General features: G+C 38.3%; 1 protein-coding gene across 4 annotated transcripts; it reads left to right on the forward strand.

Moving 5' to 3' along the window:
• The first annotated feature begins 537 nt into the window (after positions 1-537).
• LOC116264127 (ycf3-interacting protein 1, chloroplastic) lies at positions 538-15,420 on the forward strand. 4 transcript variants are annotated; one of them, XR_004174797.2, is made up of 7 exons: positions 538-1,090; positions 1,184-1,228; positions 2,705-2,818; positions 4,389-4,469; positions 8,196-8,332; positions 14,810-14,974; positions 15,056-15,420. XR_004174797.2 is itself a non-coding variant. In XM_031644142.2 (6 exons), exons 1-6 carry the CDS (start codon positions 767-769, stop codon positions 15,143-15,145), a joined length of 819 nt encoding a protein of 272 aa, XP_031500002.1. In that variant the 5' UTR covers positions 541-766; the 3' UTR covers positions 15,146-15,420. The 4 variants fall into 4 exon arrangements, 2 of the variants coding, with proteins under 2 accessions (XP_031500002.1, XP_031500004.1); XR_004174798.2 differs by having other exon boundaries at positions 15,143-15,420; XM_031644142.2 differs by lacking the exon at positions 8,196-8,332 and having other exon boundaries at positions 541-1,090.
• The last annotated feature ends 3,159 nt before the right edge of the window (positions 15,421-18,579 follow it).

Raw genomic sequence — 18,579 nt, forward strand, 5'->3', positions numbered from 1 at the left:
AACCTTTTAGTGTTGGCAATGGTTTTTGTTTTTTTCAACTATGGCTTTTAAATGTTTGACCATACAATATATCTGGCAGCCAGCATATTTTAATTATCACATATATACACACACAAAATGTTAGCCTTAATTTGAATCTTTAGAATATATATATATATTACCATCCGACCTGCTAAAGTAAGTGATTAGACAACAGTAGTGGTCGCCTGAGAGTTGAGAAAATCCTGCATATCCTATTGTGGATTTCTGAACTGATGGGAGACTGGCTTGGCCTTATGATGAGACCATTAGAGTGGAGGCAAAGAAACATTGGTAGGCTACCATATTTTTATATTTAATCGGGACTCGTAAATTAAAGTCATATATCCATTGAATTGAGTAAGAAAATCCTACGCCCAATTCAAAATTCAGATGCTAATCAGTTTAGTTTCTCTCCATTGGGATTAAAATCGGATGACAGAAAATTATTAACGCCCCTAGTTGGCCGGACGGGGTAGAAGATTCAAAGGCGTATCTTTATATTGTAGCAACTCCAGCTCACCCGGATAATTCACTGATTTTTGCAACCAAGAATTGGCTGTCTCAAGGGTATTTGCTTGTAAACAGGAGAGACGAAAGGATTGGCTGTCTGTTAAACGGCAATGATTGGTGATGTGAGGATTGTCTTCGTTGTTTCTCATCTACGATAACGAGTCTATCCATTGGTTAGCTTGCTGGTGGTAGTGGTGGTGGTGGTGGAGCAGACAGAGCAGTCAAAGAAGCGGCCATGGAGATGGTTGCCTGGTGCCATGGGAGGTCTACCTTCCTGCTTCTCCCTCGCTTTCCGTCCAGAAACTACATAAACTCTCTGTACACGAGAAACTCGTCTTCTTCATCGTCATCATCTTCACTATCATCTTCTTCTTCTTCCTCAATCTGTGTGTGCCACCGTCCATGGCGTGGTCGAGATGGGGTCCATCATCGGTCGGCCAGGAGGCGCATTGCCGCCTTCGCCTCCTCATCTGCACAGAACCGGCAGGATACCCAAGTGGGATACGGGGCTCCTGAACCCACCGAGGAGGACCTTGAATGCGTTTCTCAGATCAAGAGGGTCTCTCTCTCTCTCTCTCTCTCTCTCTCTCTCTCTCTCTCGCTTGCTCGCTCTCTAAGATGTTGATTTTTTCTTGTGATTTCCAATTTGAAGGTTTTGGAGCTCCTGAGGAAGAACAGAGACATGTCGTTCGGTGAGGTGCTCTCTCTCTCTCTCTATCTCGCTTGGATGCTATGTTCGGTTGACTTTCACTGTGCTGATGTTTATGTGAATGGAGTAGATTTTAATGCAAGTGCCAAGTAGACTACTTACTTTCGATCGTATGAGCTTGGATGCGCATGATTCTATTGATTTAGATCCTATTCCTCGCTGTCCGTTAAAAAGGTTAATGAAACTTGATAGTTACCACGAAATTTTATCTTCGTGGAACGTTTGGCACGCATTGCAGATGGGTTCTGAAACAACTGAATGTAATGATATTGTCTCCAACTCTGAATTTACTTACTTAGAAAAGTGCTTGTCGAGAACATTTAATCTACATCGTTTAATTGATTTTTATGTGAATGTGGTGTCTTGAGTAAGTATCGAAAATATTTGACCCCTGCCATGAACTAATCTTTACTCGCCTTGGAGCTTGCTGAGTGAATATGTCTGCCTCCAAACATTTTCCTTCATCGCAATTCTACACATAAGTTGATTTCATTTTATTCTCTTGTAGGCCTCTATCTATTAGAATCTATTCATTTAAGGTTAGTCCGTTGTGAAACAGTCATGAATTCTGGTCTAAACGTTACAAGGTCACCAATTTTTTTGTTATTGTGTACCATGTCTAGCTATCTGATGTGGTCGGGTCTGGTATGCAAACCAATCTTTGAAGTGAAGGATATTTATGATAGGTATTAGTGACGGGAAGAACAAGGATAGCTTTAGGTCCTAATGTTGAATTGGCCAATTCTATAGTTAGTGAGTTCTTTACTTCATGAAGCATTCAGAAAGATAAATCCACTGCTTTGGAAATCATTTCATCTTTTGGGGAGAAAAATCTATCAGTTCAAACTTCAAAGTATTACATAAACTAATAAGGAGCATCGTCGGGTATGTATTATGGGAACATTTTATTTGTCTTGAAATGTGTAGGTGGAATAAACAAATGCCTCGACAACATGTGTTCAGGCACCATTTTATATTTTGATTGCCTTCTGTAATAATAATTTATGAATCTATCATGTATTTTAAGTATGTTTAAAACTTTGAAAAGTATACCCTATGCTTTTAGTATAAATGAATTATATTTCAAAATTTCCTCATCTATGCCATCTAATCAGCAAATGCAATCCTTTATATCTACTGTTTTCTATTCTTAGGAGGACATTTATATAATGCACAGACCAGCAATGTCTGCCTATCCTTGCTAATTTCACTATTTGGACACTTGAGCTGCTGAGCATTTAATGACGAGTCACCTATGTTCATCTTGCTATTCTCAAGAAAGGGTTCCATTTTTGCTTTCTTTCTTGGCGTTTTCTTGTGTTGTGGTTTTAGAGTGGATGACATCGAACAAATCAAGGGAAAAGTTAGCTATCAATTGTATTGTTGATGGAACTAAGTTAGTAGGATTTATCTTCTTCATAAAATTGATCAATGGTATTGTTTATTTTATTTTTTTGGTTTCAGGTTAAGCTAACGATCATGATTGAAGATCCAAGAGAAGCTGAAAGAAGGCAGACTCTAGAACTTGATGATCCAGATTATGTAACCAGGGAGGAAATAGTTGCTGCTCTGGAAGATGTATGTTATTTGGTTATTTTAGATGACCTCATTACATGTATCCATCCACCACAGTAGTGCTCATGTTTTTAGTTTGTTTTTTTGTGCTGCCTGTTTATGTAGTGAACTCTTTTCTGCTACACAAAAGTGGGTTGCAAATTGGAACATTATGTGGTAGTTTCGAACGATTCAACCATGCATGTATGGCAAATTCTACCCAAAGGTCCCAAGTTAATTCAAGAACTACAAAAAATTGTGAATCCAAATGAAAGAAAAGAAGCTGGGAGGAAGTGCATGCAACTCTGTGATTCATAAAGATTTGACATGCATTCTTCAATTTGCGTTGCAAGAAATGCTAAGTCAAAATTTGATTTGTCATGTGCTGTCTTCTTATTTGCTCCTGGTAGTGATTCTGCAAAGTGACCAACTGCTGGTTTCTTCTCAGGACCATCTTGACTTGGTTTTATGTTAAATAAAATGTTAACTGAACATTTTATTTGCTGGATACAACACTTTAAGTTTTCAGAAAAGATTATCTTGTTTTTGTTTTCAATTTCATGATTGGACTCTGTTGCATTAAAACCGCAATAGGACTTCTCAAGATTGTCTCCTAAAGCAGAAAAAAGGTCAAAACCAAAATAAAAAAGAATGATGAAGGAAAATAGTGACTTGAGTGTATTTTATGGGTTTGCAGAAAGGCATATGGTGGATAAAACCATCAACAAATATAATGTAAAAGAAAAAACTGTTCATTTTGGCTTTTTTGAGTGAAAAATAGAATCCATCAAGGCATATTTCTATATTTGGCTGTCCTTGCAAACTATGCTTGTCCTTTTAGGTTTGGATTGGGCAGAAACATAAGTTAAACAGAGGTGCCACATTTTTTGCTCCAAACATGTCGGTTTGTGGTACTCTGTGAGTCTGTGCACCTGATATATCACATCTTACTTGGGTTATAAGCGGTTCAGACAAGCTTTTTCTCATCATTTCTCTTGGCCCACTGTCAACTTCACAGGATCTGCTCTTTCATAGTCTTTTTGCAGAATGAGAATATGTGAATGACGGAAGAGACAGCAACCTTTATGCTGTGCACCTTCTTGTAGATTTTTAACAACAGTTATTCTTGGTTTCTGGCCATGAAAAATCAGTCAGATGGCGTATTTGATTTGGATTTTCATTTCAGATTTTATTCTGATTGAGGTCACTCCCGGATCGTATTTTAAGTTGAAACTAATTTATGTTTTAGTTGATGTCCAATTCTATGACTGTTTTACACGTAAAGGAAAACAACCCTGACTAATTTTTCTTGGTGATAGTTGAAAACTTGAAATACGTTTTAGTATTGGATTGAACTTTGCATTGTTGGATGTTTTTGGTTTAAATGCTAGTAGTATGAATTCAGATTCAGATCTGACAGGATCTTATATACATCTGAACCACTTGCATCCATAACATTGCTTGAAGTGCCTTGAACTATGTTTATTTGGTCTTCTGAGCAGTTAACTAAAAGCTTGGTCTTATCAGTTATATCTACTGGAAGCCTTGGTATTATTCATTTGTTTGATTTGTTTACTGGAACTTTTCTTTGCAGGTTAACAAGGGAAGGATTCCTGAAGACCGTTCTGCCCTTCGTAAGCTTGCTGATGAATTGATTCAGTGGCCTAATCTTGAGGTATAACATACATCTTCTACTTGGATGCATGCTAGTTATACAACATTTATTAAGATCAGAGGTAATTACTTTTGGATCAGCATCTCTTGCTACTACATGTTGTTTCTTGTCGGGGAATGTACATCAAGGTTCATTATGGTCAGCCAAAATATAAGCTTCTTTCATATTTTAACTGTTATATTTGAAGTATCTGTAGTTAACTATTTCTATTGCACCTTTTCCTTTTAATATCTTAATCAAAGCGCAAGTTATGAATAGCTGGACTTACCAAAATTTTCCAATGAGCTCCTCAATCGGTTTGTCTCAGATGCAATTGACGAGGAAGCTAGTAAGGATGAACCTTTTAGTAGCCTCAAGCTTCTTATAGGTCTTGTCTAAAGGTTGCCATTCCACTGGTACCTTTTAGTCATTTTCACAAATATATACTTAAAAAGAAAGAAATGGAAAAAAGAGAAAATGAAGAAATGGAAAAAATATTTTTTTGAAACAATACCAATATAAGGAACACATTTTTGTCATGTTTTTCTTTTTGTTTTTCACAGGAAATAATTTTTTTTAGTATATTGTCTTTTTCTTAGGTGTAGTTATTATTTTGAATTGTTACCTATGTTTAATTAGTAGAAAACTCACATTTTCTTTACAAAGATAACATTGCCAATTAATACCAAGAAGAACCTTGCCTATAAAAACTTGAGAACTGTTACACAGGTATGGGGTTCGGGTGCACCTGTCACTTTTTTGGAAAAATCAGACTGCATTGAGGATACATATATATACAAACAGCAAAATCATCGACCAGAAATTAACAAGCTATCATTCTATCAATGAATTAACTTTTAGTTTTTAAAGATTATGAGCTTATATCTATAGAACAGATTGTGTAATAAACTAATATAAAATGCTTCCAAACTTATTTATGTGAAACGGATTATATAATAAACTTACATATAAGATGGGTTATAGTTTATAAACTTATATATAAAGCCACAACATCTAGAATTTATATACCACATTAATCGAAACATAAGCAGACAATATATATATATATATATATATATATATATTATATATATATATATATATATATATATATATATATATATACACGCATGTCTGTGCGTCTACCATCTTATATACTTATGTAAAAAACAGTATTTAAGCTGTAAGCCTATGACATTAGCTGATAAATCAGGGCAGTGTGTGGGAGAGGTTGACGACTCATCACCTTATGCTATGGGGTTGGGTGGTGGGCGGGGAGGGGAGGAGGAGAGAGAGAAGAGGTTGCTGGCAGATGGTGGAAAGTGAGCTAAGAGCAAGTAGAAATGCTGTAGTGGAGAGGGAGCCCCAGAGAAGGGGATACGTTTGATACTACTGGGGAGATAGAGAGGACTGAGGAGGTCACCAATGATGGTGGAAACTGGGACCAAGAGAGAGAAAGTGACATGCCATGATGCCACAAGGAGAACAAGTCCAAGGAGGAGATACACTGGTGATGGTGGAAACTAGGAGAGTGCAGCCTCACTAGTATCCAGTGGAACTGAGGATGGGGAGTGTAGACTGAAAGAGGAGACAGCAGAAAGGGGGAAAATCAAACACCTAAGTTTCAATTTTTTTCTAAGCCAAATGGAGATGAGTTTAGGCCTCCATGGTTTGATCACACTTGAATCACCATCAACTCAAGTCAGATGAACATCTACTCTTAAATGAAAATACTCCTGTTCAGCTTACTGTACTGGACTTACATTGACCATCTTCTGTGCTTCAAGAGTGCTTCACAAGTATATTTTGATTGTTAGAATCTAGATATTTTCTTTAAATATTGTTTACTTGTAGTTTGGTGATTCTAGCATATTTCTTAGTAACCAATTTTACTAGTGCCAAAAACCTGTGATCCTTTCCTTTGATTTGATGGGCATTTTTTATTTTTGCCATTGTTAGCACATTTACAGCTTAAGCCCACTGAGTTTATTGTGGTTGGTTAAAGAGGGATGGTAAAGGAAGGACATTTAACTTTTTCTAATCTTTCCCTTTTTTATCTTGCATCATGAACTGTTTAACTTAAGAACCTCCTACATACAACTTTGGCTTCAGTTCTTTCGCATTACCATTGTATCCATTGCTGTCAGTAAATCAAACCCATCTTCCTAAGTTTTTTTTTGTCTTTTTTCAGCAACCGGAGCAACAAAAATCTCATTCATGTTTCATGTTAACTCTTTCTTTAACGAAGCTTTCTCCTTAAAATGGTAAGCCTTATTATCTAAAATTGGTGGACGATGGATGATTGGGTTCCCGTGGAGGAAAAGAAGTAGAGGAGAATGGGTGGAGTATGTCGGAGGATGAGGAAAGGGGGAAAGGCCTAGTAGTTTTGAAGCACTTTTGGTTTAGAAAATCTTATCAACAAAAGGTCAATGCCTATCAATTAGAAAATGGAGTTACAGATTTCTAGTTGAGTTTTTTCCATTTAGAAATGGTAGATGATGGATGATTGGGGGCCCCATGGAGGAAAAGAAGTAGAGGGGGGAATGGATGGTAGTGCATTTGTTTGATGGAAGGTGGGGGAAGCAGGAAAGAGCTTGGTTGTCATGGATCCCTTGTGATTTCAAAAATCTTATTCTTAAATCTTGTCATAAAGATCAGTGACTATTAATTAGACAATGCATTTACTGATTTTTGTTTGAGTTCTAGGTGACATCTGAATGCTTGGCAGGCTTAATCTGGATGACAGGCCCAGTCTGGAGGCCTAAACTCATCATCCATTGTCCATTGTAGTTGTGGTACGGGTCAATGTTGTCACTGGCGTATCGTATCATGTGTTGGTTGGGCCAACCCATACGCCATATCATAACGTATCGTAAGTGTACCGTAATGTATCGTAAAATTGATTTTTTAATTAAAAAACACTAAACAATTTAAAAAAATCAGGAAAATCAGGAAAACTCAAGAAAAATAGCCAATTCATGATTTATCACAAGTTTAAAGAGCATCTATCACATATGATTTTAGACTTTAGAGTATTGTAGATTTTAGTAAACTATGTTGTGAGTTCATCAAATCGATGGTTTCTTCCTCGAATCAGTGATTTTTTGGAGAAACCAGCAAAATGCTCTCACATGCTTTAGAGAAGTTTAGAGAGAGGGAGAGAGGGTCTCAGTTTAAAAAAATGAAGCAAAAAGGGACCTGAGGCCCCTTTTCTAAATTTTAACCCCTTATCATAAGATACAGGGTGTATTGTGTGTATCGTACGATACACTTGATACGGGTGCAATACACAAGCGTATCGTGTATCAAACCCATATCATCTAGGTTTTCTTCACCCAGACGAGTCGTATGGTACGATACAGATAACACTGGTATGGGTGTCCTTGGTGCATCATAGACCAAATGCATTGTGTTTGAAAGTTAAGGATAAATGTTTTGGATTTTTAATTTTATGCTCAAATCGAATGGAGTTATGAAATCATGCCTGCTTTTGAGTTGGCTCTTCAATTTATTATGTTGAACAAGAAAAGTTTTATGTTTTAGGAGGTTCCTTGTAATATTAAAGAGTTATAAGATCTCTTTAATAATTTTCCTTATTTCCCATTGAGTTATTTTGTAAATCCCTTTTCTACCCTAATCTCTTTTATAAGAGAGATAAGGGTTATCGTAATAATGAGTTCTTTTGGTTCAATCTCACGGCAGCTTCTCTCTCTCACTCTCTTCTTCTCCGCTGCAACATGGTATCAGAGCTACGGACGTGACTGGAGACGTGGAGCAAACAGCCGGCGCGCGGACAGCGGACGTCCATACATCTGGCGACGTGAAGCACACAGCCGGCGCGCGGACGTGACGCACACCGTCGGCGATCCTCCGTCTCCTTTCAGGCTTGATCTCTTCCACTTCCTCCGTTTCTTTCTCCTTCACCTCTTGCCTGTTCTAGTTGCTGTTTTCTAGCAACGGAACAGTGTGGAGGAGTCTATTCACGCTAGGAGAGATGCGTGAATAGACTCCAGCCGTGGATTCTCAGAAGTGTATATAGTATCGCAGCTGTGTGGGAGTCTGCGCTGATTAATTGCTTATGATTTGATATGTTATATGATCAACGCAGCCAAGTGGAGGACTGCTATCTATGACGTCTATGGCAAGTTTATTTTGATGGTCTTATTTGCTGTCGTTATTCATGATCTGTGAAGGATAAACTGTGGTACAGCAGCGTTAGATGCATAAATAGATAAGTCGTTGGTCAGCGCAAACAATACAAACAGTGGGGATTCGTTTTCAGTTGTGGGCTTGCTGATAGCAGCGTTTTTCTGTCTTCAGATTGTAGTCTTCTTTGTTGTGGTATTGCTGTCAACAGTTGGACAGCAGGTTGATTGTTTCTGCACCGGTGTCTAAGATTGCTCTGACGGAAAATATTTTGACTCCGGGAATATCAATATGTGCGGTGAGGTTGTAGAGACGATTTTTAATGATCTTTCCCCCACCACCTGAGGCTGCGTTGGTAGTTTCTCCCTGTAGGATAAAACAATCATCGTCGGTAAGGAGAAGGCTTTTACCTTTTTGCTGTCTGTTCTTGTCTACTAGAGTGAGTTCTTCAAGGTCATCCGAGAGATGCTTGATCAAGAGCTGATCCCTGAGGTATTGAATCTCCTTTTTCAGACGAGTTATCTCTGCTTCGCACCAAATGATGTATTCTGATTGTTGCAGGATGAGTTTGTGAAAGGAGGAGGGTTGTTCCGTCGTCTGCTGAACGGGTTCAACGGGAACTTTTTTCTGGAAATAGTAGGGACCGCAGAGATTGCAGGCTACTATCAAGCACCTTGGGCAGCTGATTCGTGCCCGTTTAATTGATTGTCGCCTACAACAGATGCAAGTAGGGTTGTCAACTTGTTGATTATACTGCCATTCATGGCTGCAGGTCGTCTGTTGTATAGGCAATTTGATCTGGGGACGGTAGCCTCCATCTTCCTCCCCAAGCATGTTTATACTGAGAGTCTGTGTTTGGTGCTCCAAGGATTCGTCTATTTCTTCATTTTCTGAGATAGAGTATATGGTGTCACTGAGCTCTTCTCCTTCTTGGACTGATATAATGTCGTGATCTTCTGGAAGTTCTAGACTCTCAAAAATTGCCGCCCTTTTTACATTTTTGTAATCATTGGGGCATTCTCTGGCAAAGTGGCCTTCCTCGCCACATAAGTAGCACTTGCATTTTTTGTTTCGAAGCAGGTGCTTTCTTTTTTCAATTCTTGCATGCGTTGGGTGTGGTTTACCTCTGTAAGTGGTAGATTTTCGCATGCCGTATTTCTTTTTCTCTGTAGTAACCTGGGATAGGGATTTGGGAGCAAAATGATAAGTTCTTCAGAGATCGCTTGAATGCAGCATCCTTGCATTCTTGATCAAGGTATTGATAAGTAAATAGGATTCGAGGGGTGAGTCCTATCGTTACGCCTGGGTATTTGGCGTCAAATGCCTGTTTGTTTCTGTTCCCTAGATCTCCTGGCATTTTCATCCAGTATTTTTCTGAAAGTTCTGGGCTAATGAACATTCTCCCGGATTTTGCTGCTAATCAGAGATAATCATTCATGTACTGAATGATATATTTTACGTTGATGCAGGATAGTTTTTCGAGATCTCGATATGCTTGATCCTGTATACCCGTTGTTCCTTGTGTGGGATCTTCCAACGAGAATACCCTGCGCATTTGTGATAGGATATTTTGAGTGCCTTCCCTGCCATCGGCGGTGGCAATCAGAGCTTCATACTCGGTTCGATACTCCATTCTCCATTGTATCCAGATTAATTTTTCTATTTCACCGAGTAAGTTTTCCATGAACTCAGCTTTGTCCCTGGTGTCTGAGAATCCTTTTTCTGAGACCAGATTTTTGGTTATGGATTCCCATCGAGAAAACACATCATGGAATAATCCTATTTGTGTTGGGATGACGAAAATTACCCCTGTTGAGGCTGTGGGTAAATTGCACATTTCGTCATTTCTTCCTCCTCTGAATTTTGTGCGGCTGCTGGAGGGGATGTCCACATCTGGTTTGATGGGACGAGTCCTTCCTGTGGCCGGGGTACCCTGGCATACTCATGGATATGTCCGCAGGAGGGTTGTATGGGGATTGTGCTGTGGTAGTCCCTGAGGTTGCAGAGGCGATAACTCATGATAACTCCTTCATTTGGGGATAGTCGTATTCGTCAAGTACGAATACTTTTTCTTGTTTGTCAGAAGCCCAAAGATTTAGGAATTCGTCTGAATCATTATCGGTGTCGTACCGTGGCACTTGCTCTGCTTCCTGTTGGATTGCTAGGTATTGGTAATATGCCATTTCATCTTCCTCCTCCTCTTCTTCCTCATGCGTGTTGAGGAGGGCTAGTATGGTATGCTTTGTGATTTCAGCGTCATTCTCCCCTTCAGTAGTGGCAAGCTCGTACTCAGAAAACCGAAGGGATATGCGTCTGTCAACTAAATTTGTAGATTCCATCTCAGTTGGTTGCATAGGGGTGGTTGCTGCTGAGGGTCGGATAATCCAATTGAGACCCTGCATACCTTAGTTACTTAGTCTTCTACTTGGGATGGCTGTTACGCCATGACTTGCCAGATAATCAGTGACATGGCTGATTTGGTAGGCAAAAACCATGTTGGGTGTATTGGAAAGCCGTCCGATTAATCCTCTTGTAAGGATCAGATTTGCTTCTCCATTTCTCCAATTGGTGTACCCTCGGGTTTGGATGGAGATTTGAAAATGGCGGTAGAAGTCTCCTAAGGTTAAGATCGTGTCAGGAATGATAAAAATAATTTGATTTCCTCTTGACAGATCTACTTCCATGGTGGCGAATATAGTTTGGTCATTCTGCCACCTGTTGTCACGGAAGACAACCAAGGCTTGGGTGCCTTCGTCTCTCCTGTGCAGGATTTGCAGTCGGACTTGTGCTAGTCCAACGTGGATGAATCGAAAATTGCTTCGGTATAATGCCTGATAGCTTTCCGGTTGGATGAACGGCCGGCCGGTCTACTTGCTGATCATCGAGGCATGAGATTGCTTCTTCTGATAGGTGTTGGTAGACACGGTGTTGGCTGGTGTTGCTACGGGCAGAGTATAGTACCTCTGCCGGTACCATGTTTGCTCGCTCCCGTAAGGATCTTGCTAGCTGCTGTTCTGGTTGCAGCTGTTCTTCTAGGACCTCTTGATGATTACGCCGTATTATGGAGTTGACCCTTCTTTGGAAATTGAGGCGTCTTCTTTGTCTGGTGCGGTAGTCTCGGATCTGATCTTCAAACTCTGGTTGTGAGTTTGAAACCTGAGTTTGGGAAGAGCTAACGGATGGTCGTCGAACCATCTTTGATTTTCTTTTTCTCGTTTGCGAGGATGGAGTAGGGATCTTTGACGACATGCAATTTTCCTTTCTTTTCGACTGGCTTGCCCATTGAAAGGTCCTTAAGTTTCTTTCCGAGTTCGTCTACCAGAGAATCTGACAGAGTATCTCCTTTTGAAGTTACCGCCCTGAGTGTGGTAGAAAGTTCGCTCAACTTTGCTGCGAGTTGTACTTGGTTGTCGATCACTTGGGTGACCAACTGAATTAGGGTATTGTTCTGCTTGATTAGAGCAGATGTGGCAGCTCCGACGGATGAGTTTTCAGAAGGCTTGACGTATGCGACTGCGGGGGACTCAATGGCGTTTGTGACTGACAGAGCCCTTTTGATCGCAAGGTTATCGTTCATGAGAGTTGCTTCTGAATTTGAATGATCTTGGTTTCGATGGTGTGGGTTCTTCCTTCTAGAGACTCGAGGTGACCTAAAACCAGACTTTGGATAGGGGTTTTTGATGGTATGGTGGTGGTTACAGGCTTAGCTTGGGTAACTAAGTTGGAGAGATGACTAATCTGAACTTCTAGCTTGAGAAGGTGGTTTTCGAGGAATAAAAGTTTTGCCTGGACATCTGCAAGCGCAGAGAGAATTTTCTGGTATCAGAGTTATAAGATCTCTTTAATATTTTCCTTATTTCCCATTGAGTTATTTTGTAAATCCCTTTTCTACCCTAATCTCTTTTATAAGAGAGATAAGGGTTATCGTAATAATGAGTTCTTTTGGTTCAATCTCACGGCAGCTTCTCTCTCTCACTCTCTTCTTCTCCGCTGCAACATATTAGATATGCTAAAACACATGCATGTTTGTTCGATGCAGCAACCATGTGGCTGTCATAGCATTTTCTGAAAAATTTCAAACATCAGCATACTTGAGATGGAAAGAAGACATTTCCATACAAGATAAAGCTAGCTTTGACACAATGGTTAGACACAAAAACATCTCCATAGAAGGGCTGGAGGCAAAAGCTAGCTTGCTGCTACAATGGTTAGACACATATAATGGACTTGCAGAAAAGAGAGAGAGGGAGATAATTCACAGATTAAGAACTGGTTTCTGATGGCAGAAACACTCGCAGATAAATGTTCTTTGCTTTAATCTGTGCTGGGATCCAGAATAAAAAGCATTAAACTGATGTGCAACAAGTGAACTTCACCAACTGCCTTCTTTTTTGAACCTTGAACATTGACTTTGCTTATTTGAACCTTGATCCTTGGCTTCTCTTGCAGGCAGAGGTGATTATATGAACACCTCTCATGTATCTGTTTATAACTCTGATGCTAGATATTGGTTAACATAGTTGTAACTTGTAACTAAGTAAAGATGACACTCATGCAGTTAACTCAAAATTGCTTTTTTTTTTTTTTTTTTCATCATAGGATATTCTACTTCGTTGTGGACTTTCATTTGTATCTTGAGGCAGTTTAGTTCCTTGAAGAAAGGGCCACCTCTATATCAGTTCAAGAAGAAGCCTTAGGTTACACTTGGATGACGGTAGGAAATTGAATTTTTATGAAAACTAAGTTTTGTGAAAACCTAGTCTCGTGACCAGGTTCTGGTAACTCTGAAGTCAGAACTTGATATCTAGTGGTCCGATGTCAGATCAAAACTTGATTTTTACTTCCACTAATCAAGTTAGGTTCTGAAAAAATTGCAAGGCCTGATTTTTCATAATTGCTAATAACTAGATAAAATGATAAAAATGATGTTCCAGTGTTGACAAAATGACAATAAATAATTAATTTAAATTTAAAATTCAAATAATGACAACTAGAACTAAGACATGAAAAAACGTGATAATAACCCGTTAAATTTATTTTCATGATTTTTATAAAGAATGTGTCTTTTCACATTTGTTTGGTTCTCTTTTTTAACATTAATATTACATTGTGCTTAAAAAAATGCAATATCTGTGTTTCTGCTCCATATTATATACTCACTACATTGTTATCTCACCTGGTAAGCAGCATCATGCTGGATATTGTGAATCTGCTTCTAACTTTTTTCTCAAATTTATGGTGGATAAACGAATTGCTTGCCAATTGCCATCAATCCCATTGTATACATGATTTTGTGTCATTTTAGGAATTCCCAGTGGTGTTCTTGTTTGCAGAGAATTGTCCCTGCTCTAAAGCCTAGCCAAGATAGACCACTACACAAGTTAACCCACAAAGAAATAAAATATATTGACAATAATGTGCCTCCTTTTGTTTATGGTGAGTGATTTACTTTTGTTAAAAGATTAAAACTCGAAGCACAGACAAATTGATTCTGGTTAGACTTATGAACCATTTTATAAATTTGTGGGGCAGGACAAGTCCTTCGTAGTGAAGTCTATGGTATTGTATATTTTGAAGCACTTTACTGCAGTTCAGTAGATTTGATGCTATTTCAATGTGGAAATTTTCAGTGTCACCCAAATACTTTTACCGTATGTATTCTAGCCTTAGAAATTTAGTTGACATATGGTTCTTTTTTGCTTGAAATTTGTGGCTCAACTTGCCAAGTTTAGATTTCCTATGTCAACATGCTGTTATAAAGCATCTCAAGGCCAGCTTAGTAGCAGTAATATTTGAACCATCAGAAATTGTTCAGACAATATTTACCTTTATCTACATGGAAGAACAGGAGATATGACCTTGGAGGGATATACTTGCTTTTATTTTATTTCATCCATAATGGACAGATTATTATTCTGTCTACGATTCCATATTCATCTAGAACTTGTCCTCAATGCCAGTGTTATTTTTTAGATTAAATAATCTCCGTTAGCAGCTTCGAGTTTCTTTTGAATTCAATAGATGAAATGTTTGGTTCATTAGTTTCCCTTCCTACATCTGCACTATCCGGTGAGACCATTTGCCTTTTCTTTTGATAATGTGTGGGTCCTGTCATAGAGTCAAAAGCACCGCTGCTTCAAAGTTCAAATAATCTTGCATAAAAGTTCATAACCAACCTACTTATTTTCTTTCATTTATTTTACTTTTTCTATTAGGTTGAAGCAACAAAGAAGAAGCCTAGAAAATCATTGTATGCAAAAGCAACCGACACTGGCATTGACCCTGTATTAGCTGCTAAAAGGCTCAATATTGACTGGGATACAGCAGCAGAGATTGAATCTGATGAAGATAATGATGAAACTGATGTGCCTCCAGCAGTGGTTTGCCCTATTCTATGATTTTCATCTGATTTTATTGAGTGCTCAATATCATGTTTGACATAAATATGAAAATATCTGCAGGGATATGGTGTCCTGTACTTGGTGACTGGTCTCCCTATTATTATTGGCATATCAGTTGTGCTGATTCTATTCTATAATTCGTTGCAGTAGGAAAGTCCACGCTGGTTTGGTGCTACAATCTGGTCGCAGCTAATGATTGGTTGACAGCTTAGGAAGCATATGCATCACTATGTGGAGATGATTTGTATGCCTGTTGTTCATAATACTATGTACATCATGTGTGCAAAACACTGGATTCATTTTCTTTTCCTTGATCCATCCTACTGTACCACCTCTCTCTTGAAACAATTTTTTGCAGCAGCAATGTACATGAGGTTGACAAGTTCTAGATTATCAATGTTAATATTTTTGTAGAATTGAAACAATTTATAAGTAGACAATGTGCAGTGGGCCTAATTGCATGTCCCTTGATTGTGACCTTTTACTTTTTATTCCAAAATTTGGAAGCCTTGTATATGCGAGTATTGTCAAGCCTTTGACTCTTGAACATTATTAGTGGACATCTTATCCATGTTTTTTCTGACCATGTCCTTCTAGAAAACTGTAAAGGGCCCCTTTTCTAGTGAATTCATGTTGCTGGTGGACCTTTTCCATTCAAAAAACCATTATTGTGTAGAGTAGTTAATATCACAACCCGATTGAAAAGCAAATGCTATGGGCAATCACGTCATGTCACGAGCAATGCCCTATGCTTTGCGAGTGCTTTGTGCAATATGGTTTTGCTCATGACACGACTTTGCTTTGTGAGTACTTTGTACAAGATTTCACTTTGCTAGTGTGTGCCTTTTGAAGGGAATTGATGATAATTGAAATTTTCATTGAATGTTTGTTGACACTGAAGGTAAGTTAACTGATTAAGGTTAGATAAATCGTTTAAAATGCTTATCAAATTTGATGGTCACTGAAATTTTCCTGAATGGTTCTTGATACTGAAGGTCACTGATTCAGGTCAAACAAATCCTGAAAAGTGCTAACCCTTACCAAGTTCGATGGAAAACGGCAATTGTATGCCATTAATGCTGATTGATGACAAATTTCTTTCTCAAACAAGCTCATTGCAGAATAAGTGGCGACTCATGTAATGCTCAAAACATGGTTTACCAAGTATTAACAAAACTAGGTATGATTACATGATCAAACAAACCACAAATAAAAGTTAATACCATTTGTGCCCAATTATGATATGTACAAAAGAAGATGACGCAGTCCGATGGATGTAGGTGGACTAGACCTAAAACAGCTTTCAAAGTGCCAACAGTTTTAGCCCATGCCACATAACAAATGGTCCTTGTCTAGCTGCCCCAAATGAGTGGGTTCCATCTGTAAAAAATAGGAGGGATTACGTCACCCTGGGTATGGTAGATACTTAAATGCACAAGTAGTAACGTGGCTCAGCAAAGAGGGGGTGTGTGTGTTCATATATATATAGGATTTGTGGACTTTTTTGTTCAGGTTTGGATAGAAAAATTCTCCAGTGCATCTGGCGTGTGTTTAATCATACTTACTCAATGCAATGCATTAGATGGAAGTGATTGGATGAAGCTCAAGATAGTTGGACAATTTCAGATCCTATATATTTAATTATGCGTCCAATGCACTGCATCAGATGGACATGATTGGATGGAGCTCAAGATGGCCGGATGATTTCACCTCCTATATATTTAATCACACTCACCCGATGCAACGCATTGGATGGATGTGATTAGACAAAGCTCAAGATGGCTGGAGGACTTCAGCTCCTCTATATAGATATATAGGACTTGAGTTACAAATCTTTGAATTTACATGTTAAATTTGGATGGACTTGGGTCCAGTTATATGTCAGTGGCCCCAAAACTATTGAAAATTTGTTAACTATATATTTAGAGCCCAATGAAAAAAAAAAATTATGGCTCCGCCCCTGGTTGAATGTTCTTTCATTTATTAACAACAATAGAGAGCAGACATGAATGGCAGCTAGTTTTACCATTTAGTTGAATGTTTCAAAGAAGTCTACTCCTTTTTCTTGTTTGCCATAAATCGAGCTTTGTAAAGCTCAATCGATCCATCAGCTCACCTTATAGACCCATTTGAGCTGACAACCTATTAGGAAGGTTGGAACCAATACCTAAGTCATGTTGCTTTTAACGAGAGATTTATACTCTTCAAGCATAGTCTTTCTCCATTTAGAGACTCGAACTACTTAATGAAATAACTGAGGTATTTAATATGTACCACAAAAAGCAGCTTGGAGAGCATACTTCTTGATTTCACATTACCATGGTATTTGTTCATTATGGTATAATAGGAGCTGCCTGTGGTTCGTCAAGTTCCTATCTACTTGAACCTTGAAGTTGATCATCATGCTCGATTTGAGAATCATTATGCTTTCACCCTAATTGATTATCGGATCTAAGATTGTACTTCCTTATATCACAACCAATATCCAATCAATGGAAACTTTAGGATTAATAAAAAGTAATTTCCTTTGCTCTTCATTTTGTTTGGGTTCCACAATTTCCTCCGTCATCATGGGAAGTTTTTGCTCAAAAAATTTGACATCCTTGGAGAAAATAATTGCATGAATTTTAGGATTCAGGCAAACATGTCCATGGTGATTGTAACTATAACTCAAAAAAACATGCAACCTATGTAGGAAATTGAGCTTACATTGGCTACAAGCTCTCAAATTTGGATAATAGGAACTCCAAAAAAATGTAAGAAACTTGTAATCTAGTCTTTTTTTAAAGAGACTTTGACTCCTTTGACCAGAAAGCAACGTACTAATCAAATAAACCCTCAGGAAGGCATGACTACAGAAATGTTGGTGTACATGATTATGAGCCATAAGATTGAGACTAATATCAACAAGGCGTCAACTTTCTCTTTCTAAGATCCCATTTTGCTCTTCAGTGTGGGGGACAATATATAAGATGGTGGATTCCTACTTGATGAAATAACTGTCCTCTCCATCACTTTGAAAATTCTTTATTTCTTTCCTATTAGGTTTTCAACGAGAGCTTTAAAGCATTGAAAAGCTTGTTTAACATCAAATTTCTTATTTAAAATAAAGTAGATCCACGAGAACCTTGAAAATACATCGATAAAAATGACAGTGCTATTGAGAGGCATTAGATCAGGCTATGGTGAGGCTGGGATGCAGCACACTAAGCACACAATTCAAGAGGTTTGAGATGAGCATAGTCAATTATACTAAATGGTAACTTGTATTATTTCTTCATTTGACAAGCTACACATATATTAGAAACCAGATCTACTAAAAGGCAAACCAAAAGTTTGAATAAGCCTTGGAACAATTTTAACCTTAGATGTCCAAGCTTGCAATGCTAGTATTAATATTTCTCCACTCTCCAAGAAAAGCAGTTTTATTCTTCAAAAAATCCAAAACATAGTGCTTGTCTTTAGCTTCTCCTTGCAAGAGTAACTTCCTAGTGACGATATACTTGACTACACAATAGGTTGGCTGAAACCCAGACCCAATTATCTTGGTGAATGTTTGCATAAAAAGCAAACTTTTTAGTGAT

Source organism: Nymphaea colorata, chromosome 11, assembly GCF_008831285.2.
Source record: "Nymphaea colorata isolate Beijing-Zhang1983 chromosome 11, ASM883128v2, whole genome shotgun sequence".
NCBI lineage: Eukaryota > Viridiplantae > Streptophyta > Magnoliopsida > Nymphaeales > Nymphaeaceae > Nymphaea > Nymphaea colorata.